The sequence below is a fragment of the Eschrichtius robustus genome, chromosome 2 (assembly GCF_028021215.1).
Source record: "Eschrichtius robustus isolate mEscRob2 chromosome 2, mEscRob2.pri, whole genome shotgun sequence".
Classification (NCBI taxonomy): Eukaryota; Metazoa; Chordata; class Mammalia; order Artiodactyla; family Eschrichtiidae; genus Eschrichtius; species Eschrichtius robustus.
In genome coordinates, this window is record NC_090825.1 from 179,369,453 (window position 1) to 179,389,920 (window position 20,468).

The 20,468-nt window shown below is 60.7% G+C and overlaps 2 protein-coding genes across 5 annotated transcripts in view; both read left to right on the forward strand.

Moving 5' to 3' along the window:
• Nucleotides 1-3,123, forward strand: part of SHC2 (SHC adaptor protein 2) — a 29,487-nt gene extending 26,364 nt beyond the window's left edge. For all 4 annotated transcript variants that reach the window (XR_011073259.1, XM_068537466.1, XM_068537467.1 and 1 more), the window contains exons 12-13: nt 1,056-1,189; nt 2,413-3,123. Coding sequence is in view for 3 of the 4 variants with exons in the window: in XM_068537466.1 (XP_068393567.1) it covers nt 1,056-1,184 (129 nt within the window). In the remaining variant the exon portion in view is untranslated. The remainder of the gene's footprint in view (nt 1-1,055; nt 1,190-2,412) is intronic.
• A 5,724-nt stretch (nt 3,124-8,847) lies between these two features.
• On the forward strand, nt 8,848-10,110 carry C2CD4C (C2 calcium dependent domain containing 4C). The gene has a single exon (XM_068535086.1). It carries the CDS (start codon nt 8,848-8,850, stop codon nt 10,108-10,110), a length of 1,263 nt encoding a protein of 420 aa, XP_068391187.1.
• Nucleotides 10,111-20,468: the final 10,358 nt, after the last annotated feature.

Genomic DNA, 20,468 nt, shown 5'->3' on the forward strand with positions numbered 1-20,468 from the left:
CTCAGCATCTCATGGTTGCCGGAAATTCTTGTTCTCTGGCTTGTGGACACATCACCCCAGTCACCGCCTCTGTCTTCTCGTGGCCCCTCCCTGTGTGTCTGTGTCCAAGTTTTTCTCTTCTTAGAAGGACGCCGGTCACTGGATTTGTGGCCACTTGAGTAATCCAAGATGAACTCATCCTTTTTAACTTTTTTAAAATTAATTTTTTAATTGAGGTATAGTTGATTTACAATGCTGTATTAATTTCTGCTGTACAGCAAAGTTATACTCAGTTATACATATGTATATACATTCTTTCCTATACTCTTTTCCATTATGGTTTTCCCAGGATATTGAATATAGTTCCCTGTGCTATACAGTAGGATCTTGTTATCCATTCTATATATAATAGTTTGTATCTGCTAATCCCAAACTCCCAATCCATCCTTCCCCCACCCTGCTCCCCCTTGGCAACCACAAGCCTGTTTTCTACGTCTATGAGTCTGTTTTTGTTTTGTAAAACAAAATTTGCATCCTATTTTAGATTCCACATATAAGTGCTATCATATGATATTTGTCTTTCTCTTTCCGAGTTACTCCACTTAGTATGATAATCTCTAGGTCCATTCACGTTGCCGCAAGTGGCGTTATTTCATTCTATTTTATGGCCGAGTGGTATTCCGTTGTACCTGTGTACCACATCTTCCTTATCCATCAAGGTGAACCCATCTTAATTACATCTGCAAAGAGGCCTTTTCCAAACAAGAGCCCATTCACAGGTTTCAGGGGTTAAGATGTGGACGTATCTTTTTTGGGGAGGCACCATTCAACCCGCTACAGGAAGCGTGGCCCCAGAGTGCTGGTGCTTTTGGAGCCTGTGTCCACACGTAGTTCTGGAATCCTGAGGCTGATTCTGTGGCTGAAGTCTCTGACCCAGTGGTTCTCAGCCTTGAGCGCGAGCTGTCGGAGGGCTCGTGAAGACGCAGCCTCCCATCAGCAGGTCTGGGGCTGGCCCGAGAGTTTGCCTCTCCGACAAGCTCCCGATGGTGCTGATGCTGAGGCCTGTGGCCCCGCAGGTGCGGACGAAGGACGTGCTCTTCGAGAGCATCAGCCACCTGATCGACTACCACCTGCAGAACGGGCAGCCCATCGTGGCCGCCGAGAGCGAGCTCCACCTGCGTGGTGTCGTCAAGCGGGAACCCTGAGCCTGGTGCGTCTGGCCCCGTGGGCTCCCAGCCCCCATTTACCAGATTTTTCTCGTCTTAAACACTGAGATGCACATGCCACCACATAATTCACCCACAACTCAGTGGGTTTCAGTGTCTTCACAGAGCTGTGCCACCTTCCTCCATCTAATTCCAGAACATTCCATCACCCCCAAAGGAAACTTGTCCCCATCAGCAGTCACGCCCTGAGTTGTTTAGGGTAACTCTGTGTTTAACTGGGGGTAAAAATCCCTCGGAGGAGGTGGGTCTGGCGGGGCTGGAGTGTGAGGCGAGGTGGGTGGGTGAGAAGGTCCACCTGTACCTGTCGCTTCCGGAGCCTCGGGAAGTCTTGAGTGGGCGAGGGACAGGCAGGTCTGGGTGATTCCAGGGCCTCTCTGGTTGGGGGTGGGGGGGCTGGGGTGAGGTGGGGGCCTGGCTAGGCAGGGGAGGATGCGGCCGAGCTGGAGCGCAGAGGGGCCTGGGTGGCAGCCGCACTCTTCGGGGAGCAGACAGAGGCAGGACCCGGGGATACAGGGAAGCTGGGAGCCGGGGGCTCAGCTCGCAGAGGGAAGGGGGTGGTGGAATTTCCCCAAAGGCTGAGAGGCGCTTCTGGGCCAGGTTGGGCTGCTCTCCCGTCCCCATGACAACAGTCTCTTCCTGCCTCCTTCCCCACTCAGCGCTGGCCTGCTCCCTGCCCCCAGCCAGGCCTCGGCCACCACCGCAGGCAGAGACAGGATTCCCAGTCTGGGGCAGGGCTCCAGGGATGGGGGTGGCCCGTGGAACACCTGAAACGATCTGCAGCACCGTGGGGCCATGTGTGTGCACATGCCAGGGTCTGACCTGCTTCCCTTCTGCTCCCTAAGTTGTTTGTGACCTGAGAAGCAACACCGATGGCAGTAATAACAGCTGCTAACGCAGCAGCTGTTGCGTCCAGGCCCTGAGCTCAGCCCTTCTCCACATCTTCACTGACTCCCATGCACCGCTGACAAAGGCACTGTTAGTAGAGTTCTCATTTTGGGGCAGGAGCAGCCGCACAGAGAGGTTAAGGGACTACCCTAGGTCACACAGCAAGACCATGGAGGAGCTGGGACTCGAACCCTGGCCCTCAGCCTGAGGCTTGACGCTGGCTCACTTTGCTGCCTTGTAACTGAGGTCTCTGACACCTGAAGCCGGGTCTCCGGTTGCTGTCTCTGCTGAGCCTTGACCTCGCCTTCTCTTTCTCCCCCAGGTTGTGGTTCTCAGCCTGTGGCTCCTGTCCCCGCTCCCCGCCGGATGGCCCTGTTGTGGCCTAAGGGGCCCTCAGCCTTTCTCTGGACCCTGGTCGGGCCGGAATCGCCGCTGTCTCTCCTTCCTCCGCGTGGGTCTCTGGAATCTTCCTTCTCCAGCTGGCCCTGGGCTGGGCTGGGTCAACCCCGCCAGGAGACGGGGCCCACGACCCCTTTCTCCCACCGAGCCCTCTGCCTGCCGCCAGCCTTCACCTGGAGTGAGGGCACACATACCAAAGACAGAGCCTTTTCTCGCCTTTAAAGAAAATATATCAAAAAGCAGCCATCTATCTCGGAGCCCTGGCCCAGGTGCCTGATGGGGCAAGGAGGCACCGTTTCCTTTCCCGGCTGGACGTCAGCTCACCTCCCTGGAACCAGCGGGTCCCCAGTTCCCTGGCATGGAGACGGATTCCTGTCCTGGCCGGGCTCAGATTTTCCACCTGAAAAATTAGTGCACAGTTGTCTTTTGGGGGGAGAATCGAGGTGCTTTGGGCCCTCAGGCCAGGGCAAATGCTGATGTTGAAGTGGGGGGCAGCCCTGGGATGATGGGGGGTATCCAGGCAACCCCAAGACAACTGACCTGGGTGGGGGTGGTTGTGAGGCCCCCGCCCTCCCAGCTGTCAACCTGCACTGGACACTTGGACTCTGTTTGTAATTAAACCTGGGAATGACCACGGGGAGCGTGAGCCCTCCTGCGCCTTAGAAGGCCCTCTCAGGGTGGGGGTCTGGGTTCAGTCTCCTGGGGGCGAAGCCAAGGCAGCACCGGATTTGGCCTCCCCGGGGGCCGGAGGAAGAGGGAGCCAGGCCCTGGCTGTGCCCCTGCTCGGGGGAGGGGGTGTGGGGGGGCCGAATCCCCTGACACTTCCCAGCACCTCAATCTTATCCTGAGATAAAGCACACTCCAGCTCCTCTGTTAAACATACCCCCAGCTTCTCTTTGGAAACACCCTAGCTCCCAAATGCCACAGACTTCTGTCCTTCGAGATACCCGCAGATATCTGGCAAAAAGCTCTTTTGTTTTCTTCTCCAGATAGCTCCTAACTTGTCCCGAAAGATGGCCTGACTTCTCGGTCTCCCAACGTCTCTCGTCCTCATTTTCCTGAGAAGACCCCAGTTCTCTCTCAGCCCCCTTTATCGACCTCAAAGCCCCTACTTCTCCCGCATGCCCAGCTCCCTGCTCTGGCACCCGACTCTCTTCTCCTGACCTTCCCTCACATGATTTCCACTTCCCAGGGAGACCCCCATCTCTCCCCAGGACCCTCCTTCAACTCCTCCCGCAAACACGGAGGCATCCCTCCCAAGGAGGCACCCCAAGCCTCACCACATCCCTGCCAGGCTGGGCCACACCCCTACCCAGGGTCTGGCTCTGGGGAGGGGTTGTGCTTTCTCTGCTGTCAGCAGGCTCTGTCCCAGGCTGTGGGGGGACCTGGTAAGGGTGTGGGCAGTGAAAGCCACTCTGGTCTGCCTGTAACTAGGGGGGAAGCCATCGAAAGGCAGAGCCAGAAGGGGACTCTGATGCCATGTCTCTTACTTCAGAGACCTGGAGACAGAGCCACCAATCCATCCATCCATCCACCCACCCACCCATCCATCCACCCACCCACCCATTCATCCATCCACCCATCCATCCATCCACCCACCCACCCATCCATCCATCCATCCACCTATCCACCCACCCACCCACCCATTCATCCATCCACCCATCCATCCATCCATCCATCCATCCACCCACTCACCTACCCACCCACCCATCCATCTACCCATCCATCCCATCCACTCACCCACCCATCCATCTGTCCATCCATCGTCCATCAGTCTACCCACCTATCCATCACACATCCTTCCATCTAACTTCCCATTCACCATTCATTTGTCCATCCATCCACACCCCCATCCTAATATCCTTTAATCTGCCTTCATGACCTCCTCTTGTCCGCCTGCCAGGACCCCTGGTGGGTAATGGGGATGCAACGTGACCAAGACAGACCCGCTCTTGTGGAGTTTGTCAAATGACATTAATCAGCAGGTCACTGCTAAGTGTATGATGACAACCATGGGAAGGAAAGTGCCCTGGAGCTTAGGGGCCCCAGGAAATCCAGGAGGGTTTCTCTGTGGGAATGATCCGGAGGATGAGCAGGGAGGCCCCGAGAGAGGAGGAGAGAGATCTGGGCGGAAGGGATGGTGTGTGCAAAGGCCCTGGGTGTGTGGAGCACAGCTTCTTCAGGAGACAGAAGGATGGCCAGAGCGGCTGGACGGGAGATCAGAGGGGCGGTGGAGTGAGGGGCACAGCTGGGCAAAGCTTGGTGCCAGAGAGAGCCGCTTGGGGCCTTTTGAGCACAGAGGTGATAAGACTCCCAAGTGGGAATTAAGCTGTGGGGGACAGGATGGGACTAGGAGGTGGCGGGCAGAAAGGACTGGGTGGGGGGTGGGGGTGGGGAGTGTCAGATTCTGGAGATCTGTAGGCCATTCATTCCTAGCTCTGGGTCCTCTGAGGCCCAGGCTTCCCTTCAGTCTCTATCTAGCACCCCACCCCGGGCATGTGCTAAGAACTGCACAGACTTGGAGTCCTGAACTTCTCCCCACTTCACAGATGAGGAAACAGAGGCTCCGAGGAATGAGGTCACTGCCAAGGCCACACCACTGGGAGGTGGCAGAGCCTGGATTCCAACCCCATCACCTCCCTCATCCTGCTCCCTGAGTCGGGAAAGCCAGGCCTGGGGTGCCCCACGGTGACGGGGGCTGGGCGCCTGGGTCCCGCACAGCTGGCTCCTGCCCCATTCTACCTTCAGTTATTCAGTCAACAAACGCTGCTTGCCCCAGCTTTACCCTCAGGGAGACTTGGGGAGGGATGCAGTAGAGACGGGGGTTCAAACTCCACCGTGCCGCCTTGGCGAGTAGCTTCCCTTCTCTGAACTGGGTGCCCTGTGGCTTGGGCCCCCTTTGTGCCTCAGTGTCCTGCTCTGTAAACTGGGATAATGGCCCTCCCCCGACGCGGGCTACCCTGTGCCTTGTTGGGCCCGGGACCCTCCTGGGAGCTTGCAGACAGGCCTGCGCTCCCTTTTCCAGGGAAGGAGGCGGAGCTCAGAGGGGAGGCCGCTGCCCAGAGCCAAATGGGCACCAGGTGGCCCCTCTGGACGGGAGCTCAGATCTCTTTCAAGCCACCTCCTGGTGCTTCCTCCCAGCCACCCTTAGGTCTGCCACATCCCCCTCCCCATTCAGTGGGTCCCTGGCAGGGTGTTGAGGGTAAAGGCCACCCAGCATGAGGTGGAGGTCTCAGGGCAGAGGCGCCCTCTCTCCAGCTTCAGCCTGCAGCCTGCAGCTCCCCATCTCTGATTCCAAGAAGGCTGCTGCTGAGGGGGGAGTCCTGGGGGGGGGGGCTGCCACGCCCATCAGCCGAGGGTTCTGTGGACCGGGAGAGGTTCCTGTTTACAGAAAGGGACATGGAGCTGGGCTCGGAGCTGAGCTGACCAGCTGGAAGGGCCCCTCCAAGGGTGGGGTCCCCAGCCCCACAGGGCAGGCCTTCGGGACCTTCCCCAGGTGCCTTCCCCCACCCCCCTGCCGTGCCTCAGTTTCCCCAAGTGTGATGGGGTGGAGATAGGAGTGGGGCTTCCGGCTGAGCGGGGCCATGGTGGGGTCAGGTCCTGGGGCTCCTCCCCCACTGAGTCCCCTTCCTCACCGGTAGCAGCACCGCGGAACCAACACTTAACTCACACGTTTCTGGGCCCCGTACTAAGCGTTTTGCAAATAGTACCTCACCCTGTGGAATCTTCACTCTGACGCTGCAATTCAGGGGCAGGTGTTATGCCCATGGACTGCTGAGGACACAGAGGCACAGAGATTTGGACGCTTGCCGGAAGTCACACAGCAGGAATAGTTGGCACCAGGATTTGGACCCAGATACAAGGCTCCAGACTAGCGTCCTGAGCTACTCAGCGCAGAGACCGGCACAGAATAAACTCACTGCCCTCCTCCCCCAACCCAGCTGGGAGGAAGACCGCGCTCCCAGCGAGGCAAGGGTGTGTGGGGAGCGAAGCCCCAGTACCCAGGCCGGCCTGTCATCAGGACACCTGAGCCGGTCACCTCGCCATCCTGGGCGGTGGCTCGAGGCCCCTGCAGGGAAGAGCATCGTTCTAGGGTCACCCTTCCTACTGTGGCACTCCAGGCCCAGCAGGGGTGGCTGACATCAACCGAGTAATTGCTCGAGGGTATTTTTCATGCGAGCTGAAGTTCGGGTTCTGTTGGGCTGTGATGCGGGGCAGGCAGGGCAGGCTTTCTGGAGGCGGCAGTGAAGTGATGCATTCATTGGTATCTGCCTCCTTTGTCAGACTGTGTGGCCACGCCAGTGTTGCCCCCAGAACAAAGGGGGGCTCAATGTTTGTTGGGTGAGCAAAGTTGAGAAAGGCCTCTTGAGGGAGCCTCACTTTCCCCATCTGGACAATGGGACTCTAAGCCCCACCTCACTGCAAGGTCAAGTGGAAGTGTTGGAGGGGGCCTCTGTCCAGCTCCAGCTCAGTCTGCCCCCCATCCCCCCTTCTGCTGTTGAACAAGCAGTCACTCCAGACCAGCCCCCATCCCAGCTCCAGCCACGACGCCGCTCGGGGACATTTCTGGAAGAGAGGAGGCTCCTGGAATATGATAATTAAATAAGGTCTAGGCATCCCCTTCTCTGCATCAGTCTTGGCAATACATTATCTTGCTGGACTTGGGACTGGTCACTCGGCCTTGGATTCCAGAAGAGGAAACTGAGGCTGGGAGGGAGGAAGGAGTGAGGAAGATAGGGGTTGGGGCCAGCAGATCACAAGGGTGGAGGGTGGAATCCCAAGACACAGCTGTGGTCTCAGAGCTGCCAGGCCTGAGTCTCCTGGTCTTACCCTTGCTGGTTTATCCATCTGTGAACTGCAGGGGGGTACTCTCTCCTTTCTCCCCGAATCACATTTTTCCTGTTACATTTTGTCATGGGAGCCACCAAACCTACGGTTAGTATCTACCTGTGTATTTCTGCATTGGCGTCCTTCCGACCAGGACGCATCACAAAGCTGGCAGCTGCAGGCCAGTCGCAGCCATGTCCCCAGCGTCCAGTAGGTGCTCGATAAACATCTCTCCATGAAGGAGCAGCGCCCTGGCCGGCTTCTCGGGTGTCTGCACTGAGCCGCGTCTCAGCGGCTAGCTCCTTGTTTCTAGAAAGAAACCTTCACCTTCCTCATGTGCAAACTGGAGACAGCCATAGGACGTACCCACCGGTTTTTGTGGAATGAGTTGGGGGGAGGACGCTAAGAACCTGGAACTGAGAAAGTGCATAGTAATAAATTCAGCTGCCGTTGTTATTATTATTGCTGTTCTTTTTACTCGTCAGCGTAAGTCGGGAAATGGCCCGCAGACGAACTGAGGCAGGGGCCTGGGTTTTCTAGGGGCGTCAGCAAACCGCCACCACCTTCCTCCTTCCCCCCACCCCCTCAGTCCCCGAGTCCCGGCGAGGCTCCTCGGTTCTGCCCGCCGGGGGCTGCGCAGACCGCCCGCCCGTTCCCCGGGGCAAGCGAGGCGGGGGAGGAGGGCGGCCGTACTAGGAGGAATACGGCGGCGCGGCGGCCAGCTGGGCGGTTTCCCGCCGCCGCCGCCGCCGGTGAATGAGTCCGACTGCGCTGCCGCTGCCGCCCGACCGAGGCTGCGCCCGCGTCCCCGCGCCCCTAGCCTTCGCGCCGAGACCCCGGCGTGTCCGCGGGCCAGCCAGCCTCGGCCACCGTCCCCGGGCAGGTGAGTTCGGGGCCCCGCCACGCTCCGCGGGGGCTGCTAGGACCCCACCCCCGCCCCCAGCCGAGTCCCGCGGGGCGGGGTGGGGGGGAGGAGGGGAGGGGTCGGTTCGCCGCGCTGCCAGCCCCCAGACTCACCTCCTCTCCCTTCCCTCACCCCGGATGCCCGGCCCCTCGGCCCGGGAGAAGCCACAGGTGGGTGGGAGCTTGGGGGGGCGGAGCTGGGACACCCCGGGGTCCACCGTACGCCCTGGGGTGTCTTCCCCCTGGACTGAGTGCGGACCCCTTTAGAAAGCGCTTTGAGAGCCTCAGAACGGGGGTGGGGGCGAGAGTGGAGCCGCAGTCCCCTGGGAGCTTCCCGAGGGTCAGCGCCGCCCCCACCTCCCGGGCCGGGCTTCAGCACTTGGAAGTTAAGCGCGATTCCTCCGGGGAGGGGAGAGGAGGGGCGAGGAGGGGCGAGGGGGGGCGAGCCCACCCCGCCGCTGTCCTGGGCCTCAGCGCCTTCTGACCCCGCTGGCCCCCTGCAGGGCTCCCCCCAACGGGTGCCGGGAACCCCTCTTCCAGGCCCCGCGTGCAGGGGTGCCTGCAGCTCCCGACCCCCGCTTCTCTTCCCAGGCTCCGCAGATCCCTCCAGGCTCCTGCCTCCGCCCCGATGAAGAAAACCAACTTGTGGTTCTTGGAGCGGCTTCGTGGGTCAGGGGAGAATGGAGCTACGGGGGGCGAGGGTGGGGACAGGGCCGCCAAGGGGCCCCTATACAGCAACGTGCTCACGCCCGACAAGATCCCGGACTTCTTCATCCCCCCCAAGCTGCCCGCCGGCCCCACGGAGCCGGAGGCTCAGGCTGAGCTGGGGCCCTCGACCTCGGAGCAGAACCTGGCCTCTGCCGCGCCCCGCCGCTCCCCCCGGAGCCCGCGGCTGCCCGCCAAGCTGGCCGCCGAGAGCAAGAGCCTGCTGAAGGCGGCCACCAGGCATGTGATCCAGATCGAGAGCGCGGAGGACTGGACCGCCGAGGAGGCCGCCACCAACGCCGACCCCCAGGCCCAGGGGGCCATGTCGCTGCCTTCGGTGCCCAAGGCCCAGACGTCCTATGGCTTCGCCACACTGGCCGAGAGCCCCCACACACGGCGCAAGGAGTCTCTGTTCCATAGCGAGCACGGGGCTCTGGCCCAGGTGGGCTCCCCGGGCACCCGGCGCCGTCGGGGGGGCGTCAAGACCAACGGGGGCGATGGGGCGCCCAGGGAGGCCGGCGGTGCCCTCATGAGCCCCGGCCGCTGCGTCAGTGGCGGGGAGAGCGACACGGGGTCCTCGGCCGAGTCCTCGCCGTTCGGGTCCCCCCTGCTCTCGCGCTCCGTGTCGCTGCTCAAAGGCTTCGCCCAGGACAGCCAGGCCAAGGTGAGCCAGCTGAAGCACTCGGTGGGCCGCCACGGCTCCCTGTCGGCCGACGACAGCACGCCGGACACCAGCCCTGGGGCCCGGCGCCGCCTTGCCCGCAGGAGCACCCCGGAGCCCGGCCCCGAGCCCGGCGCGGCGCCCCGCGCGGAGCACGCTGTGCGCATGGGCCCGCGGGGCAGCGTGCGGCTGCTGGCGGAGTATGAGGCGGCCCAGGCCCGCCTGCGCGTGCGCCTGCTGGCGGCCGAGGGCCTCTACGACCGCCTGTGCGACGCCCGCAGCATCAACTGCTGTGTGGGCCTGTGCTTGGTGCCCGGCAAGCTGCAGAAGCAGCGCAGCACCATCGTCAAGAACAGCCGCCACCCCGTCTTCAACGAGGACTTCTTCTTCGACGGCCTGGGGCCGGCCAGCGTGCGGAAGCTGGCGCTCAGGATCAAGGTGGTGAACAAGGGCAGCAGCCTCAAGCGGGACACCCTGCTCGGGGAGAAGGAGCTGCCCCTGACCTCTCTGCTTCCCTTCTTGTAAAGGCCTCCACGCCCCCTCCCGCCGGCAGAGGAGACCCCACCCCCACCCGGATCCGGCAGGGGAGGTGGTTTCCGCTCAGGCTGGGCCCGGCCCTGATGCTGCAGCCCATGTTGGGGGTGTCCTGGGTCATGCTGTTTTCCAGGGGTTAATTTTTCCAGAGGAGAAGAGAGGGGGCTGCCGGGTAAAAGAAAGGGTCAGCTTGCAGGGCTGAGTCCCCCTGTGCCCCAAGTTCCATGCCCCTGCCTCACCCCTTCCGGAGTTCTGGAACCTGGGCCAGGAGGCAGCTAAGGCCCATCACAGACTCAGAGGCTGCTGGTCCAGAGGCCCAGTCATATCTTCTCCTCTGCTGCATGAGTGTCCTCCTGCCCCCGGCCCGCCAGATGCCCCCCCCACCCCCCACCCCCCCCCAGAGATCAGGGCCAGGCCCAAGTTCTGCCCACGGTGCCACTCGGGGCTGTGGGAGAATCCCCTCCTGGGGTGGGCTGGCTCTGGGCAGTCCTCGGTCCTCCCAGGCTCCGGAGGCGAGATCCACGTCTGAGAGCCACTGCTTGGCAAAGACAGGCAGCCGTGGAGGAAGTCCCAGAAGATGAAAATGGGGGCAGTTGCTCCCCTCCTGCCCCTCGAGCGAGACAGCCCTCCTGTCAGCTGTTTTCCTCCATTGCCTTCTCTGCTCGGGCCCCTGCGGCCCTGCTGGGCGTCGGGAACTTCCCTCCCCTGGAGGGGTTGCTCAGAACGTGCCCAGAGAGCAGCGCCAGCCTGGGGGCCCCCCCGTTCCTCCCTGGCCTCTGCGGTTGGGGGCTGCTGCCCCTGCCCCCTCCTGTGCATTACCCAGGAAGTGATGCCCAGTGACTGATGGCCTTGACTTTTACTCCACTCGTGTACATAGGTTTTGGTTAGGGTGGGTGGGACAAAGGGGAGGCTGGGGAGACCCTGGTTGTGGCTTTTCGTGCTGCTAAGACAGCTGCATGGGTTTAATTGTGTCAGTATGTGGGTCCTTGAATGATTTTTGTGGAGGTTTCCTGCTCAACGAAACAGAAATGATACAGTTTGAAGCAGGGCCAGGCAAGGCCAGCTCTGACCCTTCGCCTCTCCTGGGCTGCCTGCTGGGCGAGGATGGACCCGGCCAGTCTGTGGGGATCCTGGGGTGCCCCTCCCAGTCCAAACGTTGTCCCTCCTGGCTCTGGGTCTCCAGATCATCCTGGGGGAGGGGTGAAGGAGCATATTTCCCTCCAGAGCCCCGGGGGGGTGGAGAGGAGCATGTGTTCCCTTCTGCGCATGTGGTGAGACATACCTGTGCACCCTTGAGGCTGAGGATGAAAGCCCTTGGCACTGGGGTCCCTTGCTGTGCCCCCTCCAGCCTCTGTCCTGGGCCTGCTCCCTTAGGCCCTCTGCTCCGGGGGACCACCGGGCCAGGCCTGTGGGTGGAGGAGGCAGACAGCCCTGCATGGAGTGAGATGCTCAGACTTTCAGCCCCCTTCTCTGACCCTGACCGCTCACATCCCCTGCTTTCCTTCTGGGGGCCCCCATTTTATAGGCCCCTGCACTCTTTGACATCTGTGTTTGAAATTGACTGTGGGTACATCTTTAAGACATCCTCCCCCAAGTGTTTGTTTATAACTGCTGTTTTTAGTGCAATAAAGGTGTTTCAGGGATGCGGGGGTGGAGATCTGCTGGCTTTGCTGTTTAATAACAAGAGAGGAGTTTTGTCTTGAATTCCAGGGAGGGTGGCGGGAGCCTTCAGGATGAGTGAAGCCCTCCCCAGCCTTTTAGAGCCTCTGGGCCTCTCCTGCTTGGGGTGGAGGCAGGGAAGCGAGACTGCAGCAGGGCGGGGACCCCCAGGCCCTGTTACGAGGACATGTGACGTTCATCCCGCAGGTCTGCGTGAGAGCGCTGCTCTCGCCCCGCCAGGGCCGCCAGCATCCCACCTCATAGGTGCGGAGACCCAGTCTATCAGTCACCCTCCCGAGGCAGCCTAGCCCAGAGCCAGGATGTGAATCCGCGCCCTCACTGCAGCCACTGGGGAGAGCCATGCCAGGATCGGCCCCTTCCGCGCTCTGACCTTCTGGGGACAGAGACTGGACGTGCAGGGCCGTCGTCGAGGGGGACCCCCTCAGACGCCATCAGCTGCCAAAGCGGGAGCGCCGCCGCTGACCTGCCCCTCGCTCCCGTCTGGTCTGCCTCAGCCCCTGCAGTCAGACAGGAGGGCAGCCCCCACCCTTGTCACACACCCTGGAGACCCCCTGCCAGGGGCAGTGGGTTGGGGGCGTGGGAGCCAGCTCTGGGCCATTCACATCTGTGCCTTCGCACAGCTTGTTCTCTCTGCTTGGAATGCCTCCTGCCCCTCAACTTCCCTGCTCTCAGGCTCTAGCTGAGATGGCACCTCGTAGAGGAAGCCTTCCTGGCCCTCTCTGCCCCACCTCAGCTCACAGGCTGTCTGGGGTCGTGTCTGTCTCCAACCCCAGGGCCGGCAGGTTTACCTCAATGAAAGGCCATCTCCAGCCCCAACACTGCGCTGGGCCCCAGGGAGGCTCCTGATGGTGTGTGAATCCGTGGAAAGCCGTGGCCGGACCCTGTCTCTGGGTTCCTGCAAGGTTGCTGGGGAACCGGGGAGCTGGCAGTGGAGGGCGAGGGTCCCAGCCCTCCCCCCTTGCTCCCCCTTGAGGAACTGCCCGCTCTTTCTAGCTTGGGTCCGACCCTGCCTTCCCCTGTCCCCTGGGAAGTGGCGTCCTTTCACTCAGGGACCCGGGCTGGGGGGCAGGCCTCCCATCACGGAAGCCTGGGGGTCAGGCAGTGCCCAGGGATGGGAGGGCGTCTGTGCAGCCTGGGACTGCGCAGCCTTCGCGAGTGTGGGAGTTGCAGCTGGTGTGGGCTGCGTTTGCTCCATTTGACAGGTGGGGAAACTGAGCCCTAGGGTGTGGAATCAGACCAGCTGTTCCCTCACCAACTTTGTGCGGGTTGGGGTCCTGAGCAGCCCCCACCTGCTGACAGCCTGCCAGATGAGCTGCACTAACCAGGCCTGGTCGGGTTCCAGGATGTGTTGCCAGGGCAACCGGGCGCCTTCTTGCCTCTTCCCCACCAGCCACTCATGGATGGGCAACCGGTGTGTGCGCGTGTGTGTGTGATGTATGTGTGCATGCACACATCCACGCGCCTCTGTGCACATGTGTAACTGTGCTGTAGGCCGTATGCACGTGTGTGTGAATGTTAGTGTAGCCACGTGAGTGTGAGAGTGCAGCCGTGTTTGCACATGTGTGACAGTGTGGGCATAAACACGTGAGTGCACGTGTGTGCTCGCACATCTGTGTGGATTGTGCACACGTTTCTGTGTGTGCACCCTGTGCATGTATGTAACCGTGTGTGCACAAATGTTGCTGTGTAACGTGTGGCTGTGCACACGTACGTGTGTTTGTGCCTGTGCGCTTGCGCTGTGGCTGCCCTGTGCAGCCCCCAAAAGGATGCCCGCAAAGACATAAATGGACTCAAGAAGACCCCCTCCCTCCCCTCTCCATGCTGGTTCCCCTCTGGGAACCCCCTCTCCCACGTCCTCTCCCTCTACCTTGAGGTCTCAAACCACTGCCTCTTCCCCCAGGGCAGCCCCCACCCCAGTGAGGTCAGACACCCCTTTTATATTCCTTGTTAGTGTCATACTCGGCCTTGTAATATTGATCCTATCAGAATAGTCTGTTGTTGCACCTGGAGCATCCCAGTGCTCAGCCCAGGGTGCAAATGAAGGTGGTGTCAGCACTCTCTCCTTCCAGCCTGGCTACCATCCGACATCTTCCTACTCTCGGGGGGGGGGGGGGGCTGTGGTCATCCAGGTCCACCACTAGCAGTAGGCACCTGATTTGGTGAAAATCGCAAAACCATGCCCCTTTCTCAGAGTGGGGCCAGTACAGGAGACAGAAGAGCAAAAGATGAGGAGTCAAATGCCTGGCAACATGGTGGGCACCTGGATCCAGCTATGCCTGAAGTCCATTTCACCATTTCAGTTCAGAGGGCCAATAAATTCCCTTCTTTGCTTAAGCCAGTTTGACTTTTTTTTTTTCATTTGTAGCCAAAGATCACTGATACAGCATCTCCAGTCTGAAGAAGGAGAAACAGCACTGACCTAGGGTGCCCCAGTCTGACACGGGAAAGGGAAGCAGAGAAGGAAGGCAGCATGGGGAAGGCCTGGGATTTGTATATCCCACAGAGCTGGAGGAGGTGGCCCTGGAGTGAGGGGGTGAGCTTCCATCAGGGCATTCATCGAGAAAGGCTTTGCAGAAGGAGCAGAATCTGAAACAGGGAAGGAGCGCTGGGGCAGCAGAGACATTCCAGGGGGCTTGGGAATCCAGCCTGCAGTAGGCCTCCATCCCACCCCACCACTGCCCTGATGCACTGCCCACCCTAGTCTGCCCCCTGCCTTCACCTGCTGCTCTGAAACCTTCCATGGTTCCCAGGGCCCCACACCCTGGCATGGGAGGCCTGCTACGGGCGCCCTGCCCTGCAACCCACGCACTTTCCCGGCAGCTTGCGTTGTGCATGCACCTCCCCCGGCCTGGTACGCCCCCCCTCACTGGCACCCCATGTCTGGGGTCTGGGAATCTGAACCATGACAAGCGAGGGGAGCGTTCCACGGCGGAATTCAAGCCCCCGATTTTTCACTCGCCCTGTGTTCTTGGGCAAGTCACGTGGCTTGTCTGGGTCTCAGGCTCCCCACGCGGTCGCTGTGATGGGTCCAGGCGCGGCCGCAGGCGCAGGGCAGCGATGATATTAATGTAATCACATCAGGATTTTAATTACGGGCCCCGTCAGACCCACTGAGGCCCGGGCTCCCCTGGCCTCCGAGTGCCGAGGGCCTCTTCCCCCCTCCCCCACCCCAGAGTGGGATTCAATTAAGCCTTTGTTTTCTTCTCAGCTCCTCCGCGGGTGGGAGGGAGGGGCTGCCCGCAGCCGGCTCTGCTGACGCGAGGAGAAAAATGACTTCAATAAAAAGGAGCCGCGGCGTGGGGAGCGGACCCGGGATGGGCACCCCTCCCCCGCGGAGCCGCCTGGCCGAGGCCGGAGTCCCGGCTCCACTGCGCACAAGCTGGCCTGGCTCTGGGGCCTCAGTTTACCCGCCCCCCACGTACAGGACGCAATTCGAAGCAGCGCCGGGTGCAGACCCCGAGCCCTCAACCCCGCCCAGGCTGCCTTCCCACTACTGGAAGTCTCCTCCTCCCCGTGAGAGGCCGCCGGCCCGCCTGGACCACGCCGCCTGGGTTTGAATCCTGACAAGTCACCGTCCTCTCTGTGACGCGGTTGCCACTCCAGAACCCTGTCTCCTGCCCCTGGTGGTGGTGAGGGCGGAGACGAGGGCAGACGCAGCACAGGCACGGCGCCCAAACCTGGCCCAGGGGCACCGCGGGCCTGGCCCAGGGCTGGGCGGTGAGGCTCTGCCTCATGCCCTCGGGCGGTAGAGGCTTTAGCCTTGCCCAGAGGGGTCTGCGAGGTGATCCGTGTCCCGCCTGACAGGACTGGCCATGCCAGGAAGACCAACCTTGCGTTTTAGGGTGGCCTTGGGTGATGGCATCAGTGGGCCTGGAGATTGAGGTCAGCTGGTGGGCGATGCAGGCATCACACTGGCACTGGCCCCCTGTGTGGGACCCGTGGTGCCGGGAGGGGCGTAAGTGGACGATGGTGATGGCGAGACCCCCTCCCCACGCTCCTCCCTTGGTAACCTGTGCAGCCTCTCAGGTGCCTTCAGTGAGGTGTGCGAATCCCTTCCAGAGAATGATCAAACCCGAGGGTGGCTGGGAGGACCCCCGAACCTGCAGTTGGTGTCAGAAGTGGAGACTGTGCCCTCTGACCTTCCAGCTTGGCTAACTCCCCACCCCCGCCCCAAGCCCTTCCTAGGAGCTCAGGGCCAGGGTTGCTATGGTGACGCAGAAAGCCCCCCTCCTCCAGCCGCCTGACTTATGCGCAGTTACCCCTGCTTCTCAGCCAGAGGTGCCCAGCCCCCCACAGCCCACTCTGCCCCCCAACATTTCCTCAGCTCCCACAGCCAAGCCACAGAAACTCCTTCCTTGTTCCTTGAAGTCGGGGGCGGGGAGGCACCTAGGATCCTGGTTGCCCCCCTGGCTCCCCACGCTCCCTACGGAGACTCCTGGGCAAGCCCCTCCCCTCCCTGAGCTTCAGTATCCCCACATGCAAAAGCGGCTGCTAAGCTCGACTCTGGGGGCTGGGCTGACGGCACCGTCGAGTCTTCAAGTGCGTGCCTGGCCTGCCTTCCAGTCTCCAGCCAGCATCCCCGACCTCCTCCTGACCCTCGGAATCCACAAGATGGTTGTTTCACACGTGCTTTGGGGTCTGAGTCGCCAGAACCCCTACCTGCTTCTTGGAGGAGGAGGCGCAGGACACAGAGCGGGAGAAGAAGAGCTGCGTGGATCCGAGGTCAGGAAGTTCTTAACCCCCGGGAACATGGAGGAGGCTGGTAGTTGGAGAGGTGGACGCTGCAGGGAGGGTGGACTTTGTCTTGAGGACAATGGGGAGCCTCGGGGAGCGAGGGGCTCTGGTTAATGTTTTAGACCCTGCAGCATCTGGGAGGAAGGGGCACTGTTGGGTGGCAAGGAGACCGGGCTGGGGCTGCTGCTGATTCCAAAGGAGGTGGGAGGGCGTTGGGACTGGGCTGGGCAGAGGTGGACAGGACACATTTGACAGAGACCAAGGATGCACAGCGTCCGGGATGTGCTGGCTTGGATGTGAGGGCAGTGTGGTGGGGGATCCGCGAGATCCTCTCTCTCTCGGCCCCATTCAGTCCTGCCCGCTAGCAAACCCAGCTCTGCCTTCCAAATGCCCAGAATCGACCCTGCAGAGAGGGGACCACTGCACGTGACAGCCGGGTGGACCTCAGCACTGAATGTTGTCCAGTGAAGGACACTCTGTGCAATTCCCCAGGTAAGAAGTTCAAGAACAGGCAACATGAGTCTTTGGAGACAGAAGTCAGGTCACCTGGGGGTAGTGGCCAGGAGAGGTGAGGATGGCCTCTGGGGAGCTCTCACTGTCGGCATTTTCATCTGGGTGACAGTTGCTTGGTGAGTTTACTTATGAATGTTCACTAGGCTCATAAGGGCCAAGCATCCAGAATACATTTACAAAATTCCTGCAACTCAACAACAAAAAGACACATGACTCAATTAAAAAATGGGCAAATGACCCAAATTGACACTTCTCCAAAGAGGATACACAAATGGCTAATACCCCATGAAAAGATGCTCAACATCATTAGTCATCAGGGAAATGAAAATCAAAACCACAGCAATACCACTTCACACCCAAAAGATGGCTGTGATCAGGAAAACGAAAGATAAGCAGGGTTGGAGAGGATGTAGAGAAATTAGAACCTTCCAGCTGCCCAGGGAATGTGAGATTGTGCAGCTGCTACGGAAAACAGACTGGCATTTCCTCAAAAAGATACACATAAAATTACCATATGACCCGCAATTCCATGCCTAGATATACTCAGAAGAATTGAAAACTGTTCCTCAAACCAGAACTTGTGCATTAATGTTCATAACAGCATTATTCACAGCAGCCAAAAGGTGGAAACAGCCCAAATGTCCATCAACAGATGATGGATAAACAAAATGTGTCCCTCTACACACGGGAACATCACTCAGCCAGGAAAAGGACAGAAGCCCTGACACTCGCTACCACATGGATGGACCTTGACAACACGATGCTCAGTGAGAGAAGCCAGACACAGGACACACAGGGTGTTATTCCATTGATGGGAAACGTCCAGAACAGACCAATCCACAGACACAGAGAGTGGATTTGTGGTTGTCAGGGGCTGGGGAGGGGTATGGGGAGTGATTGGTAATGAGGACGGGGCTTCTTTTCAGGGAGATGGAATGTTCTGGAGTTAGAGGTGATGGTTGCACGTTGTGTCTGTACTAAATGACACCGAATTGTTCACGTTAGAATGATTTTATTTTATGTGACTTCAATTTTTAAAAAAGTTCACTGAACTTGATGTACTTACATTTACCGCATATAAGCTATATTTCATTAGAAAGGACATGAAAAAAGCATTTCCCAGAACCTGCCCATTTCTTGCCCCCTCTTCGGCCCCTGCCCAAGTCAGGCCCCACTATCCACGCCCACCGTGGCACCATCATAACCCCCATACCTCCCCACCCTAACCCCAACTGTTGCTCCCATATCCACCCCATCAGCCCTTTCCATTTTCCTCCCCCATCCCCCCCATTCTCCCACCGTCCCCTCCTATCCTCCTTCTCCACCATCCCTCCCCAGCCCCCGCCAGCCCCCCGCCACCCCTCCCGGACCTCCGCCGTCCCCTCCTCCCCGTCTCCCGACGCCACCCACGGCCTGTTCTCCCCGAAGCCGCCAGAGGGCGCGTGTGAGCAGCGAGCGGGGCGCGTCCCTGCTCTGCCCGCCGCCCTGGGGGGTCCCGCGTCCCTCCGGGTGAGAGCCGAGCCCTCCGCGCCCCAGGGCCCTGCACGGCCTGACCCACCCCGTCCCCTCCTGCCCTCACCTCCTCCCTCTCCCCTCGCTCATTCCGTTCCAACCGCCACGGGCCTCCCCGCGGTCCCTCCCACCTGCCGGGCACAGGGCTGTCCCACGGCCGCCCCCACCAAACCCCCGCAACCCCCCGGCCAGGTGCGCCCTCGCCCCGGGTCTCCACAGGGCCCTCACCGCAGAAAGGCCTTCCCTGGCCAACCATCTAAGATGTACGCCCCCATCTTCGGCCCCTCTTTATTTTCTTCCTAGCCCCCCAGGAGGGCCAGGCTGTCCCCCTGCCATCTGTCCAGGCCTGTTGGGCACAGGTGCCCAACAAGTATCTGCTGAACTCACGACCCGGCGAGTGACCACCCAGATGCCACGATGCTGCACTTCTTGGAGAAGTCGGCGAGCAGGGGGCGGGGCCAGGCCTCCTCCCACCTTCGGAGACCGCAGCAGACCCCGCCCCCCACCTCTGTGGCTGACGGGGATGCGCTATTTTTTACTGCCTGATCGGCTGCCTCGAGTGCTTTAATTGCACAATAATAAGGGCGGGCCATGGGCGAGGAAACCTAAAATTACACCGGCACGCGCAGCCCATCTGTGGGGGCCGCCCGGCCCTCGTGGTCCTTCACGCGTCCGCCCTTGACGCCGCCGCCGCCGCCGGGGAAGCCTTCCCAGACCCTTGATCCAGGAGGCTGTCGCGGGGCGGGCTGCCTTGTGGGCGGGGGCAGGCGCTGTTCCAGGCGGGGACAAACCGCAGAGGGGCAGCCTGGCCCTCCGGGGGCGCTAGGGAGAAAATGAAGTGGGGGGAGAAGAGGGACCTGTTAGATGGATGGCCAGGGAAGGCCTTTCTGCGGTGAGGGCCCTGTGGAGACACGGGGCGAGGGCGCACCTGGCGGGGGGGGTTGGGGGGAGGGGGCCCTGGGACAGCCCTGTGCCCGGCACGGCGGGGAGAGACCTGGGCTGGTTGGAGCGGAGGGAGCTAGGGGGAGGGGCAGGAGGTGAGGGCAGAAGGGTGGGTCAGGCCGTGCAGGGGGCCGGCGGCCCTGTAGAGCCACAGCCCCAGGGCAGGGGTTCTCCTCCGGCCTCCCGCTGCCCCCTCACTCCACTCCGATGGCCTCCGCACGCCAGCATCCCCGCCCTTCGCTGGGCCTTTACCTGGCTGTGCCCCGGCCAGGCACCGCCCCTCCACACCACAAAACCGCCCCCTCAGCTCCGTCAGACTTTGTTCAAGCATCCCTTCCTGGTGGGGCTTCCTGATACCGCCTTACTGAACCAGCCCCCCATGCCACCTCACACCCCTACTGGTTTTCTCCCCTCCTAGCACTTTGTACATACAGGTATGCGCAGAGTAGGTGCCCAATGTATGCTGAAGGTGTATGTGGATGAATATCTGACATCCAGGCCCATGGCCAGCTCTTCCTGGAAGTGTCTGGATACGGATCCAGTGCCCCCAACGGGGTGAGGGACCCCCGGCACCGCCTTCCTGCCCAAGATGCCCTCTGGGCTCATCTCTTGGGCTGCCGTGCCAGATGACCACACACTGGGGGCTCAAATAACAGAAACTCACTCTCACGTTTTGGAGGTCACATGTCCAAGATCAAGGTGTCAGCCGGGCTGGTTCCTTCCTGGCGCTCTGGGTTCTGTTCCAGGCTCTCTCCCAGATTCTGGTGGTGCTGGCATTCTTGGGGTTCCTTGGCTTGTGGACACATCATCCCAATCCCACCTCTGTCCTCCACGACCTTCTCCTCTGGGTGTCTGTGTCCACATTTCCGTCTTTTTTTTTTTCCTGGCCACGTCTCTCAGCTTGTGGGAGCTCAGTTTCCTGACCAAGGATTGAACCCAGGCCCCCTGCATTGGGAGCGCGGAGTCTT